This window comes from Coptis chinensis, chromosome 7 (assembly GCF_015680905.1).
Source record: "Coptis chinensis isolate HL-2020 chromosome 7, ASM1568090v1, whole genome shotgun sequence".
NCBI classification, from domain to species: domain Eukaryota; kingdom Viridiplantae; phylum Streptophyta; class Magnoliopsida; order Ranunculales; family Ranunculaceae; genus Coptis; species Coptis chinensis.
In genome coordinates, this window is record NC_141462.1 from 4,114,784 (window position 1) to 4,138,678 (window position 23,895).

At 35.7% G+C, this 23,895-nt stretch overlaps 5 protein-coding genes across 7 annotated transcripts; 2 read left to right on the forward strand and 3 right to left on the reverse strand.

Moving 5' to 3' along the window:
- Window positions 1-2,068: 2,068 nt before the first annotated feature.
- ARP (apurinic endonuclease-redox protein) lies at window positions 2,069-8,390 on the reverse strand. 2 transcript variants are annotated; one of them, XM_086572632.1, is made up of 11 exons: window positions 8,098-8,390; window positions 7,920-8,020; window positions 7,071-7,149; window positions 6,496-6,705; window positions 6,068-6,387; window positions 5,621-5,731; window positions 4,858-4,995; window positions 4,697-4,744; window positions 4,292-4,372; window positions 3,382-3,541; window positions 2,069-2,501 (listed from the first exon to the last, which is right to left on the reverse strand). In XM_086572632.1, exons 5-11 carry the CDS (start codon window positions 6,221-6,223, stop codon window positions 2,380-2,382), a joined length of 816 nt encoding a protein of 271 aa, XP_086428758.1. In that variant the 5' UTR covers window positions 6,224-6,387; window positions 6,496-6,705; window positions 7,071-7,149; window positions 7,920-8,020; window positions 8,098-8,390; the 3' UTR covers window positions 2,069-2,379. The 2 variants fall into 2 exon arrangements, with proteins under 2 accessions (XP_086428758.1, XP_086428759.1); XM_086572633.1 differs by having other exon boundaries at window positions 6,496-6,708; window positions 8,098-8,385.
- A 2,133-nt stretch (window positions 8,391-10,523) lies between these two features.
- Window positions 10,524-11,646, forward strand: HCF153 (high chlorophyll fluorescence 153). Its single transcript, XM_086572571.1, has 2 exons — window positions 10,524-10,958; window positions 11,361-11,646. The coding sequence occupies exons 1-2, from the start codon at window positions 10,641-10,643 to the stop codon at window positions 11,520-11,522; spliced, it is 480 nt and encodes a 159-aa protein (XP_086428697.1). The 5' UTR covers window positions 10,524-10,640; the 3' UTR covers window positions 11,523-11,646.
- RECA3 (RECA homolog 3) lies at window positions 11,643-16,177 on the reverse strand. Its single transcript, XM_086572569.1, has 7 exons — window positions 15,839-16,177; window positions 15,530-15,750; window positions 15,220-15,307; window positions 14,344-14,516; window positions 12,995-13,141; window positions 12,747-12,872; window positions 11,643-12,571 (listed from the first exon to the last, which is right to left on the reverse strand). Exons 1-7 carry the CDS (start codon window positions 15,936-15,938, stop codon window positions 12,287-12,289), a joined length of 1,140 nt encoding a protein of 379 aa, XP_086428695.1. The 5' UTR covers window positions 15,939-16,177; the 3' UTR covers window positions 11,643-12,286.
- A 545-nt stretch (window positions 16,178-16,722) lies between these two features.
- LOC147485348 (ENHANCED DISEASE RESISTANCE-like protein (DUF1336)) lies at window positions 16,723-21,580 on the forward strand. Of its 2 annotated transcripts, none has more exons than XM_086571900.1 (3): window positions 16,723-16,929; window positions 17,212-18,174; window positions 21,306-21,580. In XM_086571900.1, coding segments are annotated over exons 2-3 (948 nt in total). In that variant the 5' UTR covers window positions 16,723-16,929; window positions 17,212-17,227; the 3' UTR covers window positions 21,307-21,580. The 2 variants fall into 2 exon arrangements, with proteins under 2 accessions (XP_086428026.1, XP_086428027.1); XM_086571901.1 differs by having other exon boundaries at window positions 16,802-16,929; window positions 17,198-18,174.
- A 317-nt stretch (window positions 21,581-21,897) lies between these two features.
- LOC147485349 (uclacyanin 1-like) lies at window positions 21,898-22,970 on the reverse strand. Its single transcript, XM_086571902.1, has 2 exons — window positions 22,776-22,970; window positions 21,898-22,589 (listed from the first exon to the last, which is right to left on the reverse strand). The coding sequence occupies exons 1-2, from the start codon at window positions 22,945-22,947 to the stop codon at window positions 22,099-22,101; spliced, it is 663 nt and encodes a 220-aa protein (XP_086428028.1). The 5' UTR covers window positions 22,948-22,970; the 3' UTR covers window positions 21,898-22,098.
- Window positions 22,971-23,895: the final 925 nt, after the last annotated feature.

Here is a 23,895-nt window from a genome sequence, read left to right on the forward strand (position 1 = left end):
GAAGTCAGAAACTGTATGCAAATGCAATGAACTAATCTTAAAGACTAATTAATTAACGAAACATAAAAAAATGGATGCAACTGCAATGAACTAATCTCAACGAATAATTAACAGAAAATCATAAATTTGATACAACTACATTGAACTAACCTCAAAAAATAATTAACGGGAAATCGAAAACTTGATGCAAATGCATTGAACTAACCTCAAAGAACAATTAACTATAAATCGAAAATTGGATGCAACTACATTGAGCTAACCTCAAAGAATAATTAACGAAAAACCAGAAACTAGATGCAACTGCATTAAACTAAAATAAGAGATTAACTAATGGTAAATCAGAAATTTTATACAATATCTTGAGGAATATTTAAGGAGAAATCAGAAACTTGATACAAATGCATTGAAATAACTTCAAAAATAGTTAACAAGAAATCAGAAATTGAATGTAACTGGTCGAACTAACTTCAAAGCATAAATAACCATAAATTTGAAACTATATGCAAATGCATTGAACATCGAGCTAACCTCTAAAAATAATTAATTGGAAACCAGAAATTGGATGCAGCTGTATTGAACTAATCTGAAAGAGTAATTAACGAGAAATTGGAACCTGGATGAAAATGCAATGAACTAATCTCAAAAACTAATTAACGAAATATCAAAAACTGGATGCAACTATACTAAATTAATCTTAATGAATAACTAACGAGAATTCATTAACTTGATGCAATTGCACTGAATTAACCTCAAAGAATAATTAACAGAAAATCGAAAACTTGATACAACTGCATTGAACTAACCTCAAAGAATAATTAATGGGAAATCGAAAACTAGATGCAATAACTACATTGAACTAACCTCAATAAATAATTAACAGAAAATCGGAAACTTGATGCAAATGCATTGAACTAACCTCGAAACATAGTTGTATTATTTGTAGGGGAAATATAATGTCTTGACAAGTATAGTTTTTCATTTTAAATTGTGTTTATCATAATTCTTTTATTATTATTGAGAGTGTTTTGCAATTCAAATAATTTCAATATTATCTTCGCCACATTGAGCATTCTCATCAAATTTCAATTATTAAACCTAACAACTAAAATAAGTTGATAGGTTTTATCAAGGTTTGGTGTTTTATTTTTATTGAGAGTGATGTAAGAAATTTGAATGAGTGATTAATATAATTTTCATATATATCGCATAGCTCTGCATAATTGCTAATATTTTTTAGAATAATTGAATACAACGGTACCCATTCGTAGGACGGGTTCGAAAACTAGTTCTATACTGGGAGCACCAGTATATTCACCGCAATATTCATCAGCAAACAGCTTCTTCATGTTTCACCTTGAGAACGTGATGATCTATTACTAGAGAGACGATCACACATTCACGCTCAGCTCCAGAAATTGTGCCCCATGCTATATCATCCTTCTACAGGTTCTTCAACAAAGACTAAGAACACTACCGGAGTATGTTGTAGTCTCTCTTTCTCTCCTTGTTGAGTGACTTAAATCGACTCCTCTAAGCTCGAACTTTTGGTACCAAGAGGTTTGAACATATTTGCCTGTGTAACACCCTATGCCCTGATACAAAGTGAATGTAAAACCAAATGCAACACGACCACTTTTATTTTTATTTTGTATTAGTTAGAGTCTTAGAGATGAACCCCATTATTAAATATTAGGGATACCCCACCACCCCAGTTGCAAGATCCAATGCTTCTTCATCTTGTAGCTGTTGAATCACCTTTTGCTACTGATTTTGTATGAAGATGTATCGACAAGGAAAGAGACAATGCTATTATCTTTTCTGACGATGGCTTTACACCGAAATTAAGTATGAGCTTAAATAAATTGGTGAACAAGTTCAAGACTTCAAGTGAATCTCTTATCTCTGAGACTCTGAATACATATCAGACAGCGTTCATAGTAGAACTCAAATTCAAGTTCATCAACCCGTTACAGGTGAAATGATTATGGAAATACGGACTACTCTCCTAGAAACATTGAGATCCATTCATTTTAATAATCGAAGGCCACCCTCAGTAAGTCATATAGAATCACGGACCAATGGATGAGAAATGTGATAAATTCACTAAAACCGTAGTTACTAACTTACTATATACAGAGGTCGGTTGTTTTACAAAATTTAGAGCCCCATAGTAGTACGATGAGAATTGAGATCCACCACAACTAGATCACTACAAAAACTAACACCTAAGAGCAGGGATCTAACTAACCTTCCATTTTAGGACATCTAGTCCAAACAAATCAACCACTCCTACCAAGAAATAAAGTCCCTTTGCCACGAGTTTATGTTAGTACAATGCCAGTCTAAATGACAAAACATCGGCTCCACCACAACGAGAACCTAAAGCTTCAGAATGAGGCCGATGGGGCAATGATCACTACCAGTAATATGTGGCATAATGTAGGAGTCGTGGACCAAGTCAGCAATAGATTCTGAGACGAGAAAATAATCGAGACGCCATCCTGCCAATAAGCATTGTCAAAACATAAATTAGCTTTAAAAAGGAAAAAAGTGCTACAATTAACATGGTCTAAATGTCACTCTAAAGTAAATCCTCCTGCACAAACAAACAAACAAACATAAAAAAAAAAAAAGTTGGCCAAATCTTTTGCTGGAAAACCTATTCTGACAGTAAGATATAAGTATATAGCCACTTGACAACACAATTTTCTGGCAGCAACCGATTACATACACCTTAAATACCAAATTAACCATTAAAAACAAAAGGAGATAATCTGGTTAGTGGTTCCTGCCTAATTGCAAAGTAGGACACTCCTAAAGTAAGTCTTAACTGAGGCACTAACTAGGTAGCAGCACCATAACCCAGTCATTCATAATTAAGGAAGCCACTCCAACTGCATGCATATGATGGGAATATGGGATGTTCTACAACATCCCTTGCTAAAGCTTGGTAAATGCCAATGAAAAAAAGATATTGACCATATTACCAAAGATTGGCAAAAGATATTAACACTGGAGGCTATGAGAGAGAGAGTTAACACGTACTAGAAGCTATTTTAAGCATTGAACCCGCATCTCTAATCAATCAGAGGGTATTTGCACCAAGAGCTTTGGTTGGAAGTGGTTGTTGCATATGAGGTCGATCTACTTAAAAGGGCAATGCATATGATAAGCCAAGGTCAACAATGTCAACCAGCAACCTACTGTCAATAGAGGGATTGGAAGACACATGGAGGTTAATCAAAGAAGTAGCCACATATCTCAAACTTTGCTAAAGAGGTCGATATGCATCCCATTGCTACGTGCTAACAAAGAGAGTGTGCATCCCAAAGCGGCCGAAGAGGTTAACATACAAATTAATAACTGCGGACAGTGACATACCTTTATTATCAACACGTCCGCCATGCCTGAAGCCCCAATAAGTGTAGCCAACTACGCCAGGATGTTGCCTTCTAAAAGTATCAACAAAACCTTTAGATAAGAAGTTCATCTCAAATGACTCCCTCTCTTCAATTGTAAACCCAGCACTTCTTTTATTTCCCTACAAAATTAAAAGACTATAATGAAAGTAATGGAGAGCGATACCTAACAACTTCCAAGGAATTGCATCAACAATTTTATAAAATTTCAAGTTATAAGTTCCAACATGACATTCAACAGCAACCTTGTTTTACCATTTACCCATGGTTTGGGCTGTACTTGCAATTTGCAATTGCACGAAAAGCATCAAGTACAATAGTACTGTAACCACATTTGCTGCTTGATATGTCGATAAAGTACATTAACGTAAATGCCCACAAAGCTTTTAATGTCAAAGTTCATTTTTTTACATCAGAAGCCTGGAGGAGTTGAACCAAAGTAGGGCATGTAGGATGGGAACACGAGCTATAACAAGAGCTACAAAAGTAGATTTTACACCAGCATCTTACTCATACGAAAGTAACTTTTATCTGCATAACCTTTGAATGTTAATATAATGTTTCAAAATGAATACAATCACAGACATACTGTTTGCTACATGGTTAGAGACTTGAGTATCACCACCTACTCCAGCTGGCTGGGTTGAAGAGTTTGAAGTTTAAAGTACCTACTTCCTTCTGGGACAGATGATGACATTTACTTGGACCATATATATAAGCAATCATTGCTTGTGAAACTCAGGGGTGTTTGGTAGGTTGTATAGCAAATTGACTAAGCATGAAACACTAATCAGAGTGCACTTCTTATTGAAAATTAATTAAGGTAGAACTAATAATAAATATATCGGAGCTGTAAAATATATATCACTTACTGAAGGGTTGAAGATGTCTATCTCTTGATGCGCACAGTTCAAATCACCAGTCAAAATGACAGGCTTTGACTTTTCCAACTCCTACATCATGCAAGAGAATTAATCATTAGCATTCGTTATATGTCTAGCAAGTCATGATAGTACTAAAACTGAAAATTTTAAGGCATATGAGAGAGCCCGTTAACTCCATTTTACATGGTCAATTATTTGTTTAATGTTCAGGAGTATATGGAGAGTCTGTATGCACAAAGTACAAGTTAACTAACAACTAGCAGTTTGCTTGGGTTTGACTAAAGTGGAAGATATTTTGCATAAGAAAATCTCCTCCCATCATAAATTGAACAACAAAATGCAACCATGGTAAAAATGACTGGGAATTTATAGACGGTACAATAATTGACTTACTTTCATGTAATTGCTAAGAGATGGATCCCATTGTGTGACCCTGTATGTCTAGTACCAACAAAAGATTGTCAGGCTAGAACTACTCTCTAGAATGTTAGAAGCAGAGGAAGGGAGGGGACTGAAGAGTAACTGATTAAGAAAGGAGAGTTAGAGATTAGTACCAGTCTTCTTAACCCATCTCCAGAATTCGGGACATATCCGCTTATCAAATAGAATGTATCAAACTCCAATGTCACAAGCCGTCCTTCGCTGTCATGGTCCAGTATGCCTAGCCCATATCTGACTGAGAGTGGCTTTATCTGTCAGAAATATGTGTTTATGGTCTTGACCAGATAAGAAACATTAAAAACTTACCATTTAAAGGGCATTCCACATATGGAAGGTAGGACACCTAAATCCAAGCTTCTAAGGAGAGGTATTATATCACATTCTAAAGCCACAACTCCAAAACAATGGTATACAAAATGCAAACAAATTTCACGAAAAGAAGTAAACCCGAAAATAGACTGAACTTTGTGCAGAAGCCAAAAAAGGATGTGACAAAACTACCACGTTCAAAAACTAGCAAATAACTATATAATCACATAAGTGGATAAAGCAGAAATCAACAATCGAATGCAGAGTCAACATGGTGACGACAAAAGAACTTATGGAGCACACACACACACACGATGGGGGTGTGAAAAAGGTCTAGATCACTTTGGCACGTATTTCGAATGAAAAGTTGTTCATATGAGGAATAGATAGACAAGATAAATTGATAACAAACTCTAATGTACCAACAAAAACAAACTATTGGTGCAACAGATGAGATAGATACAATTAAACTGAGCAGAACTGAAGATATGTTTTCCTTAATGGATATTTTTGCTTTCTGAACAACAATTTGATGAACCTATAGCAAAGAACGTACAAAGAACGTACCCGGGATATAATTGCAGTTCCGGAATAGCCAAGTTTTGAAACACTACAAGTCCAGAAGCTATTTTCATAGCCATCTATAAGACGCTCCTTGATTTTCTCAACATCCTTCTCCTGTTGACAAGTATGGTTTACTCGCCTGTTAGATATCAGAATTGGAAGTGCATGGGGATAGAGGACATGGTGCAGACTAGAACTGTTAGAATTTTAAGGGATGGGTGGGACTGGGGGTGAAATGCCCCTGTGTATCCCTTAGAACTATAACAGTAACTGTTTCATATCATGAAGAAATTTGGCATGTTTATGGAATTATGGATTAGATCTCTTAAGAAATCATACTACATTAATTAAATTATTCTCAATAAAGCACTTTGTTTAAAAAAAAAGATAATGAAATCTTGTTCTTAATCGTGGACGTAAAAGTTGACAAAATGATCATCATACACTTGCCTGTAACTTGGTCTCTTGCAAGCACAATATATCGAAATTCTCCCTCAGTGCAAATGCAGATAAGGTGTCCAACTTGAGTAAAGCTCTTAAACCATTGACATTCCAAGAGATTAACTTGACAAAATTTGTACAATCGTCAAGAGGTGGAGGTCTCATAGTTCTGGGATTATACGGAATCCACCCTTCTTGTGGCTTCTTGTGGGCAAGTTTTGTCCAAGGCTCTTCAGAATTTTTAAGCAGTCCAACTCCATCAGTAAATCCACCATCATCAATTTCAATTTGGGTGACACCTTTTCCCTTGGTGGGGGAGGGCTTTTTGTCTGGCATCAGTAATCATAACATCACAGAAGTACCAATTTCCAAAGATTAGCAAGTCACGAGAAGCATAGATTTTCAAAAAACGTTGAAACAGAAAATAGAGAAGATACCTGAGACCCTTGTTCTTTTTAATGAAACCCTTTCTTTGATTATGAGACTTTCAGATTTAACTACAAGACTGTCATCATCATCTATTGGTGGTTTTCCTCTTCTTTTCTTTTGTTGGAAACCTGAAACCTCTGCAGCAAGTTCTGTTTTTTGTGCTTTCTCTCCACTTGTTAAATTTTTTGTCTTACTCTTTGATTGAGTATCTTCATTGACTGCTTGTAAAGTGAAATATAAGTTTCAAATAAAACTTTAGCTCAATAATGGTGATCAAGTTGGATGATTTAGTTAAATGCGTAGTCTACCTAGCAAGTTCATTGAAGCAACTTTCTCAAGTTTTAATGAAAAGAATATTCCAGCAAAAAAGAGATTTTAAAAATGATATCCACTAGAAGATTTTGTAGCTTCGCTAGTGGATGTAAGGTTTTCCAGACCAAATACTTCCATCTCCGAGGTTACTGGAGAACATCGACTTGAAATTCTCAAGTGATTAGAAACAACTTTAACCTAAATCTAGAACCAAAATTATCATGTATATCACCAGAATTTGAACTCATCTTGAACAAATAAAACCACATACCATCTTTTTCATTGTCTAGGAAACACTTCAATGCTGACACAAGATCATGCTTAGAACCTCTACCGAGATCCCGAAATTCCTGGAAATTCATAAAACATGAAATCTGGAAATCAAGAACTGGAATGCCTAAATAAGTAAATAATAGATTGCTTTAGTTCTCAATACCCAGATTAGGGTTTATAATCCAAACCAAAGAGTCTCAAACAATCAAACTCTAATGGGGTGAAAAAGTTTCTATCGAAGACAGGTTTTTCATGGCATGGTGAACTATTTATTGCAAATTAAATATGAACTCTTTATACTTATGATGTAAAAACTTAATCATCATATTTTCATTAATTTATTGGTTTAGCCTTTTCCCGTTCTTACCAACAAAAACAAGGCAAGATCAGTTTATAAGCAGCCTTTTCCTAGGGCTTACTTCTGAATATTTTGAAATTATACTGTACAAAAACACATTGTAAGAACGGTTTTGCTGAATAATACCATCTCAAGATTATATAACAAAGACTGCTATCACCAGTCAAATACATGCTTTTCACATGCTATAGCACTAACTTAGTAAGGAATAACTAGAATTGTCTGAAACCACTGTAGAAACTTTAAAATATGGTGTCTACATTCCAATTATTTGTTCAAAACTGTTTGAGGTGTTGAAAACATTAGTAAAATGTGAGCCAGGTTGAACAAACAAATGACAATAACAAAAATAAAGTTGGAACTAACAACTATACAATTTTGAGTTTAGTAGTCACAATGTAAATGGCTATCAAATAAAATGTACCACAAAAAATAAGTTTTACAAACTTCTTTCATCAAGAAGCAACAATGTAGTTAATCTCAACATACTTGGACATAGTTCTTAGCTGCTGCACAGTCATTGCTTGGAGATCCTGACCACAAGTTTCAATTTTGACTACTTTAGATGATGTTTCAAATTCTTCTTCTTCCTGCAAACACCAACCAACAACATAGTAAGCTAAAATAATCACATATAAAAGTTAAAAATCATATCTTTAGTAGTTACCTTGAAGGCCCTTTTCTTGTTAGAGTTTGAAGAGAGAAAAAGTTCTGACCCCATTATGATTCTTGCTTTCAATCTCAAGTTCCTTGGTGCTACTGCTGCTACTAATGCAAAATGAGTATAAGTTGAGCAGAATGCGGGAAAGTGAAGAGGCATGAGAGTGCAGTAAACAAGTTTTTGGTTATGGTTTTTTACTTATTATTGTGTGATGGTGAGAAGATGACAAGGGAGAAAAAAGAAACTTCAAAAAGAGGTGGCAGCCATTTTTGTGCTGAGGTTAGCACCTTGCCCTGTGTAAAGAGGTGCTGGTGCCACCTGATAAAAATGCCGACACTTTGAATATCGGCATATGCCTGTAGATTTCGAGTGCATATTCACCACGAAAAATAAAATGGTAATTGTAATGTTGGGACAATTTTTTTTGGTTAATTAACAATGTCTCATTTCCAACTAGCGGTCTGGCTTCTATCAATTTGGTGAAGAAACAAATTTTTAACCAGTTCATGGATCACATACATTTGGTAACCAATTCAAACAATTATTTCTCATCCATATATAATTGACAACCTAACTTTGCAAATCCGGCAATAACCTAAAAAACTGATATCTGCAACCAAACCAAACGGCGACCACAAAATTCTATTAATGGGTTACAAATGTTTTTATAAGAAAACTTAAATAAATTAATCTAGATAAAAACAAATCTGACAAATGAAACTTATTAATGCTATACAAAAATTGAACGAACAATACAATTATGCAAGTTTACATGATCGTTTAATTAACTATCTAAAACTACATATTTAAAACAAATATAAGTATCTCAAAACTGTTGCTGCTTAGATTGCAATATTACGAGAAGAGAAAATATTTATAGCTTAGGTTAAGCGTTTGAAAATGTCTAGTCGTATTAAATTTTGCTTACAATGTTATAAAATTATTCAAACGGTCCAGATTTTTTGAATTTCAAAATAATTTTTAACAAGGTTAAGCATTTTCGTTTGGGTTGATTTTTTGTAGAGAGATTCTCTAATATGAGAAGACTATCTTCACAAAAAATCAGCCCTCAATTTATCTTATAAATCCACTTTTGGTAATGGAGTTCATTTGGAATTTATATAAGGTAGACTTTATATAACGGGCTCGGTATATATATATATATAACAACAAAACCATTTTTCAAATATATAGTTTGGGATACATTTCTAAAGCATTAGAGAAAAGTTTTGCCAAGAGGGGTTTAAATATAAGTAGTTTGAAAATATTGAAGCATAATAATGTATGGAATTGAAGGAAGGGGAGTTGTGCTATATATGATATATTCTCATCATTCTATCCATTTGAAGATATTAAATAGCATATTATTCTATAGTTAATAATATACTCCTCTTAATAATACTACCACCACAAAAAAGATATGTAGAGATTGTTTGAATTGAATGCTCCGAAGTAAGGGTGATAATTTGGCCTTCGGGCCCTCAACCCAGCCTTAAAAATTGCATGTTCAAGCCTTCAAAAGTTGGCCCTCACCGATTTGAGGGGTTCAAATATAAGGGGTTTAAATATAAGTAGTTTGAAAAGATTTTAGCATAATAATGTATGGAATTGAAGGAAGGGGAGTTGTGCTATATATGATATATTCTCATTATTCTATCCATTTAAAGATATTAAATAACATATTATTCCATAGTTAATAATACTACCACCACAAAAAAGATTTGTAGAGATTGTTTGAATTGGATGCTCCGAAGTAATGGTGATAATTTGGCCCTCGGGCCCTCAACCCAGCCTTCAAAAATTGGCCCTCACAGATTTGAGGGGTGGGTTGGGCCCCTCCATGCTTATAAGGTTATAAGGCTTAGGGCTTAAAAAAGTAGGCGACCCTTTAAGCCCTCACTTGGCCCTGATACGTTTTTTTTTTGTTATTTTTTATTATATTTATGTATTATACTCTAATTATCTAAATTGTATATATAAAAAATTGTTATATTAGTTTTCAATAAGGGTTAGATTAGAACATAATATATGTTTTTTTTGTAATTGATTTAATGATAGGTATATAAATCATACATAAAAACAAATTCAACCTAACAACATAATTAAGTATAAAAAATATAAATGTTTTAAGAATATCATCTATTCCACTATATCTATTTTTTTCCCCCCTAAAGGCAAAAGAATTAATTTTGTATACTTAGTTAAAATTGATATATATAATCAAAGTATGATAAAAATAAATAAAAAATCACAAAAAAAAAATAAAAATAAAAATAAACTAGTAAATTATGATTAGATCGGGCCAACCCGGTGGCCCTCAAAAATGAGAATTGAAGGGCGGGTTAAATGCTTGAGTTTTCATGCTTGACCCTATTCAACCCGACACTCAATACAAAATAGGGGCGAATTGACCCGGCTTCAATCATAAGAGCTTTTATGGTTTGAGGGTCTGGCTATACCCGCATCCAAAAAGTAAAAATCGACCCATCTAATTACCAACCGTTTCATTATCCACAAGCAAAATTTCCAACGGTATTCATTTGGCGCCAATGGCGAATTTTCTAACTACCATTAACTGTCAACAAATTCCTTCTCTTATATTTTCACCCAACACCAAAACCAGATTTCAAACCAGAACTAGAGCTATAACCTCATTTCCGCAATCTTCTTCTTCCTTTCTCTCAAATAGGTATTCATGGAATGATAAAGAGAAGAAGAATAGAGGGTTTGTGGTAGTGACACGTGCAGGTCCACCAAGTAATACTAGCCTCATATTTGCTTTTGTTTTCCCACTTACTCTTTTACTTGCTACTATCTTTACTTCTATTAGGATTGCTGATAAGCTTGATGAAGATTACCTTGAAGAGGTAATTATTAATAAACTGCTAGTTCTTGCAAAAAAAATTTTTTTCTATCTTTATCTGTCTTTTGATTTGATACCCATTGTGTGTTTTGAGTGTTTTGATTGATTTGAGTGAAAAAATTGGGATACACTGTTATAGTTTTCAACTGTCTGATGAAATGCCACACTCAATAGTAAATAACGGCTACCACGAGAATATCCTCATAGGGATGAGGGTTCCGAGACCGTTGGATGGATGTGTGATCTAACGGTCCGAAAATAAAAAACAAAAAGGTTGTTTTTTATTTTTGGACCGGTGGATAACACATCCAACAGTCTCAGGGATATCCTCGGGGTAGACGAACTCTGAATGTTAAGGTTAAAGGGAAAACTGACCATGTTTTGCTATCATTTGGTAATGGAACAGCTTGCGATAAATCAAGCAATAATGGAAGGGGAAGAAGAAGAAGATGGAGATAGTTCTACTACATTGACAGATGAGAAACCTGCAGTTCCCACATGGGCACAGGGGAAGCCTAAAAATGTCCCACGAATACGAAACCGTCCCAAGCGTGAAGCTGAAGTTTAAGCTTAACAGTATAATTTGATTTCTGTTCTGTTGTATATTAGTTACAATTATTTCATGTAAGGATATGGATATATATCATATAATCAAAATATCAAACTGTACTACAAAGGTTCACGAGAATAAATCTTGCAAGAAAATGTCAGAAATTGCTGTGAAATACTCAAATATCAATTAATGTTACATTGTAAACTAAAAGAATACATAAACTACCACAAGTTTAGCAAGCATAAAATACATCTAACAAGAACAGATAAACTCGAACAAAGAAGAAATGCCAGTGAACCCTGCTTCGTGGAGCAAGGAAAACAACCTTGTACACTTAATTGCCAATATGTCCTCACAGAGCCAGTAAAGAATTGGGTCAGATGAATATTCTACAAATGCCGCCAATAAGTAAACCAGTTATGTGCTTGAGATGTTAACAAATAAGAAGAAAATCCCAGCCCATGCAGTTTCAGTAAAACAACCTACCTAGATAGCCAAGAAGCAACCACATTTATGGTGAGACATCCAACTCTTTGTAAACACATCAAGTGAACTGAGCATTTTCAAACATCCCAAACCTCAAGCTAGAGCTTCCGAGAATGAAATATCACATACTCTTCACTCTGAAAAGAGGAATATCACATTCCGGACCTAGTTATCTACCATTCCAAATCGTTGAAAGTCAATGTATAAATTATGTTGTACCATAACTTGAGATGTAATTTGGCCAGTCACAAACCAAGGATGATTGCTTTCACCATCTTGAGGATAATTTATGATTATATCTTATCAAATAACTGGCTTCTTAAGACCGTTACCACCTTATCTCGAATTTCACAATTTTCTGCAAGATACTTTTCAGCTTTATTCTTATTTTCAAGAATCTGTCCTTCGATGCAGTAGCCACTATCTCTCTTCATGATGACACCTTGCTTACAGGCCATCTCCAACACCTCTGCTTCATAAGGAATGCCCTTTCCATATATTATGTCCAAATCAGCCATCTTCATTGCAGGTGCCAGTTTATTTTTGACAACTTCTACACAAACAGAAAGACCAGCAATCTAGGGAAAACAGAAAAAAGAAAATTGAAAATCAGGACCTTCAGTAAAGTAAAGAAGTTTGTTACTAAGCATATGTGAAGCTGATCTTCCAAATTCGTTCCAAAAGTATAAAAAGAAACCTTGAACATCTAAGGATCTGTGTATTTATAACCCTAAAAACCATCAAAAGATCTACCTCATCTTCTTCCCTGATCAATCCTTTTCTGAAGATTTTCATCCTAACTGCTGAGTAGAACTCCAAGGCATTTCCACCACAAGTTACGGTTGCATACCCCAAACCTTCACACGGTCTTGATCTAACCTGAATAGAGTAAGTTCATGTCATATGGAAGCTATCAATTATAAGCACAAACACTTCTAATTGAAAGAGGAAACTAAATAGGAAGTGCTGAACAAAGCATGCCAAACAAACTACAGGTTTACCTGGTTTAAAAATACAAGAAGAGTTCCGGAATGGCACAATGAAGATGAAATTTTCCTAACGGCTTGGGTCATTAATCGAGATTGTATTCCTCGGCAGGGACCATCTATACCGACATCAAGTTCATATTGAGAAGTAAGAGCTGCTACCTGTCAAGTTATCACCACAAATGGATCCAACAAAGCGATAAGAATTAGACAATATGGGGACAACAAAGTTTCAACTTGCCAGATATATGCACAATTACTGCTCTTATTATCCCATGTAATGAAAAATTGAAAACATTATCCATAAAACAACTACAAAGTAGAAAACGTGTCCAAAGGTTCCGTTTGTAAAATTTGTGAAATAATGTTGATTTCTCTGTAGGCAGGGACGAATTATAGTAATTATAGAAAACTCTTCTTGTATTCCCCCCCCCCCTTGAAAACAGAACCTTTGAAGGAATTTTCATGAAATGCTGAACTAAAAACATGTGAAGATAGCAAGATAAGAATTCAGGACAAGAAAGTATAGGTCAGTGAAAAACCCATAAATGACTGCACAACTGCACAAGCATGAATAGGAACTGTATATAAACAGATACAAGGTATCTAGACTTCAAAGCAATTACAAAAACCAAATAGATGAATTTACAACAGCAATCATTAATTTGTAACTCAACCTAACAGTATAATCACATACATATCTATGAAACATTACAATGATGATCGCACACTTATCATGGCTAAAATCACAATTCGAAGTTCTGCCTTATTTAGCTTCACATACTCCAGGGTCTGGATATCGACTTTGAGGTAACAACCACCAATAATTTTATGCCCCCCACCCACACACACACACACACAAATATTCTAGCAAGTTCAAACAAGAAGGAAAAGGTGACTAACCAAAAGGACGTCCTTAAACTGGCACAATATAAAGCACAATGGCTACTAATATTTTTGTTAAACAATTCAGTGGGCAATTCCTCCCTCTTCAAAGACATGCTCTCAAACAATTAGCAGTCAATAATTTTTTTATACAACTCACCTAAGTCCAAATTTCAAGAATGTAAGTAAACCTAGAAAGCTAGAACACTCCAAGCATTTCCTAGTCATTACTAGTACACAAAGAATCCACAAACGATTTTGTAGAAATCTTTTGCCACTACATACCACACAACTTAACATATGTTCTGATCTGTAAGTGAATTAAATTACGGAGTACTGGAAACCTAAGCTGGATACATTCAATAAAATCCAATAATAGATGAGAGAATCAAATCCCTAATTGTCCAAAAGGTATTGATGCACCACCAAAAAGTCCAAAAATAAAACATAAAATGTTGCAACAAAAGAAAAGCACTTACACTATCAACAACAATAACTTCTACAGACCCACTTTTAGCCAGTGTGTTGGTTATGCTTAACAAATTTTCAGCAGAATTTGGGCGAGCAATGAGAAGCCTGTCTGTGTTTACTCCCATTGACTCTGCAAGTGATGGATCCAGTGCATTTTCTACATCGATAAACGCACAATAACCTGCAAAATAAAGTACAGTGCTTGAGGAGAATGATGGTAAGTTTTACAGCAGAAGAAAAAAAGAACAAAATTACAAACTGTGCGAGAGAAATAATAGCAAAACAGGTTTGGTCTTTTATTGCACTGGGCTATAGGACCATGCCTACTTAAACTTCACCAAATACTAGGTCCAAACCCAGCCACTTACACCCTTACTTGTATCCCATATTGGTTTGATAGAGGAATTATACTTTGCTATTTGACTCTGTAGATATTCGAGTTTGGCAGCTGGCTTTTGATCCAGGCCATAGGCTTGGTCCTTAGATGCACACGTTGCAGTACCAGAGGACTGTACAAAACACTAATATAGACGCCTCAGTACCACGTTTCAAAAAAAAAAGACACTGCTGAATCCTATTCTTAAGTACTATTGCTTTTCATGCGAATCAAGAAACCAAATTCTACTAAGAAACAATACTTAATAAAAACGGCACAGATTAAAAAAAAAAACACAGAAATCTTAAATTTATCCTGATATGGCCTTAAGATTTGGTTTTTGAACATGGCCAACATTGGGACCTTCGTACACTGCACTCGCATGTATGCAACACATCAAAATCAGAACAAGAATTTATTTGTCTCCACAGTTTTTACAGAAATCAAGTCAGTGCAGTAAAATCAGTATCCATGATAATTTAGGACGTAAGTTAAGAACAACTGAAACCTCCATGCTTTTGAGCTTCCTTGATAATATGTAGGCCAAGAGTCGTCTTTCCTGATGACTCCGGACCATAAATTTCAACAATTCTTCCCTGCAAAACAAATATTTTCACGAAGTCAGTAGGATACTCCTTTATTAGCATAAGCTTAAATGCTTGAAAGCATGGTTCTTAACTCTTTAACAAGGGTAATACCCATGATACAATAACGGTCTTAAGTGAACTAGTTGTTTTCGCTTGGGATGGTTCACAAGTTAGTGGTACTATAGTGACTAATAACTTCTGAGGCTATATTGTATATGTTTTGTAAGTTACCTTTGGCAATCCTCCAAGCCCCAGAGCGACATCAAGCTTCAAGGAGCCTGTAGATACAATTGGAGCATAACGCAAGCCAAAAAAACGTCGCAGGGAAAGCATGGAATCTCTTCCAAATTCACCAGCAACCTGAGATATAGCTAAACGAAGTGCAGTGTCTTTTTCCAGTGCCTTCTCATTGTCATGAAGTTTATCACCTTCATATTCTGATATGATTTCAGCTGAAAACAAACAATTCAAAATTCCAAAGACAATAATCTAAATGCCAGAAAAAAAAATGAAAAACAAACATTCATCAATGATTGTTACCTGCAGAAGAGAGTGAACGGGTATAAATCCTGTTGGAATTGATCATGTGGAGGGAACGGAAAAAAGAGGAGTACAAACACCTTGTGAGACCATTCGACATGGAGACGGGTTTTTTAGGTTTTTTTCCACCTTTTTTGTACGTGCCGCGGTATTGGCACCCACTTTAAAAAAAAACTAAAACAATAATGGTTATTTTATATATATGTCTTTTTATACCCAAATAGCACGCCAGTCAGTTGGCGTGAGATCGCACAATTTACGGTATCGGGTTGCCGCGAGATCTCATATCCCACATCAGGGAAATTGCCGCAGAACATTTTTTTTTTTTTTTTTATTTCAAATTTTGTGTATTAAACATACACGACATATGGATATCTTATTTTATTATTTAAAATTTCTTTATACACTCCAAGAACAATATCAAAACTATAACAAAAAAAATGTACAATCGAGGCATAATTTTACTATCTCACAGCAAATATATTTTATATGCTATAAGAAAAATTTGTGATCAAATTAATGAAGAATAATTTTTGATAATTAATACAAACAAATACTCCATTTTAGTAAACACAACCATCTTGCGGCAACTATTTTTTTTTACTGTGACTATTAAAAAAAATTTAAAAGAAAAAATGACCCACGACAACCACTTCCCGTGGGATATAGAATATCGCGGCAACCCGATATCGTGGATTATGCGATCTTGCGGCAGTTTCTTGCTGTGAATATTTTTTATGTGATTAATGGAGGGGGTGCCAATTCCAAACAGCGGGGTGTCAACCCTTTTATACCCTCTAATTTTACGATATTTATCCAATTTCAATATATCGGTAAATTACTACACTTTGTCGAAATATATTTCGGATCTGAAAAATGTGGTGATGTAATCCAAGTTGCTATTTTATTTTGACAGCTCAGTACGTATCTCGATGTACATTGAACGACAACTGGACTACTACAAAACACTTTGCGTGCTCTTTTCTTCTTAATAATATATAAATCTCAAAACTCTCTTTCTCTCTTTCTCTCTAAACTGTATATATGATATAAATGATCACTAGTTCCTCAGTTAATCACGCATTACAAAGGTATATATAGGTATATATATTTATATATATACACTAACTTTTTTTTTTTTTTTTTTGAATAATATATGAATGGCTTTCTTTCTTGAATAATATATAGAACCATTATATGTTTATTTTATTTTAAATGAAATTCAAGTGCTTATTGAAAGAGTAGTTGTCTAGTTAACACTTATCTGCATAGGTTCATATATATATATTTTTTGGTTATGTTTAGATTATGAACTGTTTTAAGAGGCAATATGTTTGTTCTGAAAACAATGGTTGATAGAATCTCTCCACCAGGTATTTCTGTTAGCATATGGCTAGTTGTGATGGAGATACATATTTTGATTGGATAGACAGAGTGAAATCTCAAGGAGCTGTTCCTCTTTTGGATCCAGAAAACTGCCCAAATGGTTGGGCTTCACCATCTGGAGAGAAATTCATGGTTAGAGGTCCCGAATATTTTTCTACCAAGGTTAAGATTCCCGGAGGTGAGTACCTTCTGAAGCCCCTTGGGTTTGATTGGGTCAAAAGTACTACCAAGCTTGTGGAGGTCTTAAACAATCCAAACAGTCGTGTACGGAAAGCACTGGATGATGAGTTTTCAACGGATGTTAAGCCTTTAGTTTGGGCCTTCAATCTGCAACTCCCCAGCAAGGAAAACTTTAGTGCTGTGGCATATTTCACAACTATGGAGCCTATAGAAGAGGGATCTTTGATGGACAGGTTCGTGAAAGGGGATGATGTATTTCGGAATTCTAGGCTTAAGTTGATAGCAAACATCGTCAAGGGTCCCTGGATTGTTAAAAAGGCAGTTGGTGAGCAAGCAATATGCATACTGGGACGAGCTGTTTCTTGCAAGTACTTTGTAAGAGAAAATTGCATTGAAGTTGATGTCGACATTGGAGCTTCTATGGTTGCTAGTGCTATTGTTCATCTGGCTTTTGGTTACATAACGACTTTGACAGTTGATCTGGCATTTCTCATTGAGAGCCAAACCGAATCAGAACTCCCTGAGAGAATTCTAGGAGCTGTAAGATTCTCAGAGTTGAACCCAGCTTCAGCTATGGCAGTTGAGCCACCATGCGTAGAGAGCACAGATAGTCTGCAGTCCTCGCTGCCTACACGATGGTGGAAATCGATTGGGCAGGGTTTCTCCCATCTTATACACCCTGGTGCGCAGGATGCTGCCTCCATCTCCGTCTCAGAACATGTAAATGGGACCAGTAATGACGGAGTCATTGATAATGACATCAAGAAATGGTAAGTGTTATAATCTTGGTGAAGTATATTGTAAATCTGATCTTTTGGAATATTAATTCAGGAGACTTGTTTTTGGCCGAGAGTTTTATGACCTCCTAAATGCCATAGGAAAATGAATGCATTCTTGTGCTGTGGCGTGTAAAATATAGAGCATTCTGCTGATGTACCCTTTTTAGCGAAAGATTGTAGCTTTTAAAATGTTAGAAGAGGAATGATAGGATTTCTATATATCTATGAGCTTCCGCGAAGTCACTTTAATATCATAATATGTGGTTGCCAAATTGTGTACATTTCAAAGATAAATTCTTTTTGTAGATCACCCTGTCCCATTATCATCCAACTGCTTTGTGGTAAAATTATTAAAGGAGGGACTTAGAAGTTCATTGCTTCTTATAGTTGGTGTTAAATTCTATGTTAGTGGTGATGCTAGGAGAGTTGTGACATTGATATATTAGAGAAACCAAGAAAAAGAACAATGGAGAAGACTAGAGATTGATTAGGGTTAAAGAGTTCTTGGCTCTGAGAGTGTTTTGTTCTCTTCCCAGAGTTACATACTTATACTAATCTCAAACATGATAATAGAAACTACTAGATATGGATGTCCACACTTATAGAAATGTGGGACTTTCCATATTGGACATATTCTAACACTCCCCCCCAAAGCTGTAATTACGCAAACTATGTAAATTACAGTTTGGATTACAAAAAACAAAAGATAAGAATACTGCTCTCCCTTTCGCATAGAACTGTCTTTAGTTGAAGAACTCGAACAACTGTTGAGGCGCTCGAGGTGAAACCGGTGTAGGCAAATGACCTAACCTGAATCTTCGAAGGTGTACCACGGTCCAAAACGAAATCATAACACCGGTTTAGTGGGCGCTATTTGTTTGGCTACTACTCACTCCATTCACCGTTATGGTCATTATAATAGAAATTGAAAACAATAACACCGATTTGATGTGCGCCTTCATGGTCGCTACTATCAATATCACGGCACGTCAACAAAATACTATTATGGGTGCTCATGAATACCTTGAATCTTGAATCAATAATCTTAGGGTTTAGGGCTCGTTACTTGAAACATACTTGCAGTTTAGGCTTGACTGCTACCTGGATACTGAAGAGTGCAATTTAGGCATGACTGCTACTTGAAACATACGTGCAGTTAAGGCTTGACTGCTACCGAGACATTATCGTGCGCTTTAAGCCCGATCGCTACTACACGAAATATACTTGCGGTTTAGGCCCCGATCACTACCGAATCTTGCTTGATCAAGCACGAATACTAAAACTGCGCGTTTTAGGCTTGACTACTACCTAAATACTGAAGACTGAATAGTGGGTATGCCTTGTCACGTAGAGTTCGTCAAGGCATGCTGGAATATGGAGACATGAGTACTCTTTCTCATATGTCTCCATATTCTCCTTCCCTCATATACTACTAAATGTTTTTATATCTCCCTATTCCCCCTCTCAAGTAATATACAAGGCTGAGTAGGAACATACAAAGACTTGTCTATTCCGACTTGAACTTGAAACAGAGAAAAACCAAATACCAACTTATACAACCAACCAATGCCTACTTCAAAAGACAATACTTCATACTCCAATACACAAAAAATTCTAACAGAACATGCATCAAACAATACTCACTATAGAGGGTGGAGGGTGGGTCGCGCCTTTTTATGATTACGAACTTCTAGAATAGTGGAAGATGGAAATAATAATTCCTCGTGAGATAGAGGTCATGTGCTCCTATAATACTTCAAACAAACAACTTGATCATGTTCTAGAAACTAAGACAGAAGACAACATCAATATCAACTGCGCGGAAGCTAGAAACCCAAACATTCATAACGGTATACAAACTAATATGACCCCTCAAATCCTGGACGAGAGTGTAAACTACCTTCCAAAGGTTTGATACTTCAAAAATCTCGAAACCTGATGAGTGGTGGCTGAAGCGCCGCTGCGCACTTGGCAAGACATATTGAGCGTCGTGCTACGCTCTTAGTAATAATTGTTGGTTCACGAAAACTTTTTTTTTTACTACGTATGGCGGCGCGCGCCAGGCAAGGCTTCAGATTTGAGCGCAGCGCCTCTTCTCTGGATGAAAAATGAACTATACTGAAAACATCATTTGGCGTGTGCGCCGAGCAGAAGGCTTAGATTGAGTGCGTGCACGCCTCGTCTAATACTAACTTCAGAGACTCCGGGATACAGAGAGGTTGTGCCTCTCTTATCAATACCAAGACAGAGAGATTGCAGAAGACGTAGACTGCGGAAGCGAACAATACTAAGAAACCAATACTGAGAAACTTCGGATCTTTCTCCTAGCATTCTTCAAACAAACTTTAAACACCAGCGGAATCTTGAAAATTTATTTCGAACCATAGAGAATAATGAGACGAGGAATTCATAATACTTAAACATGACGATGAACAGTGCCGATGAATAGTGCCGGTGAACAGTAATGGTAAACAGTACTGATGAATAGTGCCGATGAAGAGTAAATCTTTCCAGAGAAAGATTGAAATTTGAATTGAGATATAAGAACTTCTTCTTGTGAGAAATCTTGAAACTTGACTTGAATACTATACTGAAAAACTTAAAAAGACTTGATTTTTTTCTTGATGAGAGATTTCTCTCATAATATACCACTAAATTTTGATTTGAACCTGATACTCCGATACCATGTTAAATTCTATGTTAGTGGTAATGCTAGGAGAGTTATGATATTGATATATTAGCGAAACGAAGAAGAAGAACAATGGAAAAGACTAGAGATTGATTAAGGTTAGAGAGTTCTTAGGTCTGAAAGTGTTTTGTTCTCTTCCCAGAGTTACATACTTATACTAACTTCAAACATGATAATAGAAACTACTAGATATGGATGTCCACACTTATAGAAACGTAGGACTTTCCATATTGGACATATTCTAATACTGACATATTCTAACAGTTGGCAATAATTCGTATAATTGGTGTCTATTTTGTTGGAATATTCCCCCCTCCCCAGAAAGAAAAAATAAACAACAATTGTATGAAGTTAATGAATGCTTTGTATATAGATAAAAATAGTTTTGTTGAATGAATGATTGGATCTTATGTCGTGCTTTCAATATCTGCAGATCAGCCTGGTGGCACTTGCACAAGTTCTCTCTTGTCTATTGATTGGTGTAGGCGTGTGTTTTATGGTCTTGAAGTGGTAAACAGGTTCTTAGCCACATCACTTTCCAGTCCCTCCTATTTTTAAAGATATGATAATCTTCATGGTATTGTCCTCTATCAGAAGGCCCATGTCTTCACTGTGCTGTATAGTAATTTGAGTTGTCACTCTTAATGAATTCATTGGTCTGTTCTGTTTGTTGATATTGAAGTGCCTATTTATTTTTAGTTTTTTAAACTCTTATTTGTTCCATTTTTTTAAAATGTCCTTCCTCAATTTAAGCTGAGCACCTAAATATGCTCGTGTACTTGTTACAGTTCAGTACTTTGTTGAAATTTTAAAGTTATACTTGTGCTTAATTTTGTTGCTACATCTAGGAACTATGTGTTGGTTGGGTCTTTAAAGGGGTGTGTTGATTGGGTTCATGTCATGAATTCGTACGTAAAGGCGGTTGTTACTCATAAATTTAAGCTGAATGATGGCAATCTTGCCTGCTTAGAACGATGGTTAGGTCCATAAAGTTAGTATAGAAATTTAATGAAAGTATGTGAGGATTGTGAGCACATGAAACGAAAATATCATTCATTACTATGACCAGAATAAACATATCTCGTCCAGGATTACATTGACAGACAACAGTTTTGCGAAAGTAGTTGCTGGAAAACAAGATAAACGGGAACGAGATTTGGCTGATTACTAGATATGTAGGTCTGCTTCAACTTACACTAAGAAACTAATTCCTTGGTTTGCTATTATTAAGATATCTGATAGTGTTCCAGCATGTGGAGTGTTGGAGCATCCAATAGGAAGAGGATCATAATAAAAGGAAGTGAGAAGAGCCATCCTGGAATGTGGTATTGGACTTCAGAGGCTGAATGCTGCCCAGGAGGTGGGGATATGGGAAACGATGGAGTATCTGGAATATCTGGAGTATCTGGAATATCTGGAGTTGGGTTTCGTGGAGTTGGAGGAGACCGAGAAGGAGCTGGAGAATGTGGAGGGGTTGTGCTAGGCCTTCTGTTACCGCCAGTACTTCTGCTGGAATTAGCAAGGATGGCCACTTGGACCTTGAGGCCTGATTCGCAGTGGCCACCTGTCCCACATATGAAGTATCTTGTTCCAGGTTTGTCCAGTGGTATAACTGTGTCCCCGTTGTTGAATGTTCTGATTGGTTTACTTGTCTGACATTTGGTATATGAATCCTCGTCCACTTCAAGCACATCATGGACTGGCCCATAGACAAACTCTGTCGGATTCAATATTACAAGATTGTTTAAGTAATTGTTAGAGAAAGAAAAACGTGGTAGAAAAAAAGGAGATTGTTCTGCCATTAGCTGTGAAGGCATACATTGTATATTATTCGTTTTGATTTATGTAGTAAATGTCAATTTGAAAGGAAAGGTGTAAAATCATCAAATGGCAACTTACGCACCCAAGTTATCCCCTGTGTAAAATGTTGTGGTTTTGGTCCAATTCTGCAAGTTTGACACGACATCCCAACCTGTAGCTCCTCCAACAGTATGGTTAGTTGTGGACGCAGAGTAAAACAAGATCGTTGAGAAAAAGATGATGATGATCGCCTTCATAGCTACACTGTTAGCCATCCTGCTCTGGATTGCTATAGATATAGCACCTGAAAGGAATTAAGAGAGTAAAGATGATAAATGTCCAGTGAACTAAAGAACATACATAACATATATCAGTATGTTTCTCCATGCCTTCAAGACTTTTCACAAATTAATTTCCTATTCGAAAGATTAAGTATTAATATTTGAGAGCTGAAGTCGTAAAACACCTTGCTTTAGATGATTGAGTTATTACTATAAACAGGAGATGAGTAGAAGAGGCATCTTAGCAGACAAGCAGCGAGATGCGGTTTTTGAAATATTTTCAACGTGTCTTTGGAGGGAAACATCTCCACCTCGCTGCTTATCTCTAAAGGGCTAGCTTCTTCACATTCATCCCCAAATGTCCCTGGTTTATTTTTCCCTAGGTCATGGGGTAGTCTTTTCACAGGTTTGTTTTGCAATTTTCAGTAAGTCTGGCTAGACTTTAACCCTGGTGGGAATGAAAAGTATACCATAGATATCAAGAAAATTGTAGTTAGGAACAACATTTGTTTTTTTATATATCGACAAAACATAAGAAGAATAATAACATATGTTTTAGTATACAAATTCTCTCTTCTAAGCTCAATTGAAAGTTTGATGCAAGTTAAACTATAAAAAGGTAGAACTATACGACCAGGGATTATATTTCGTCTAGGAGTGAACATGTTAGATGTTATAGAAGAGTATAGATCAAGAAATGTAGAATATAGAAGAGAACAAAAAAGATTAAATAAAGCATGCAAAAGAAGGAAAAAAACTTATAGTTCCGTCTAACCTTTGAAAGGTGCTCGATCATTCATCTATAGGAAGATGGAATTTATAGAGGTATTAGAAAGCCAGATGGAAATTCATCTAGGTAGAAATTAACTAGCGTATTTTACTTTAATGGACGCATGAATTATAAAAGTTAGATTGTCTTATTTGGATAGAGTATGTCATTCT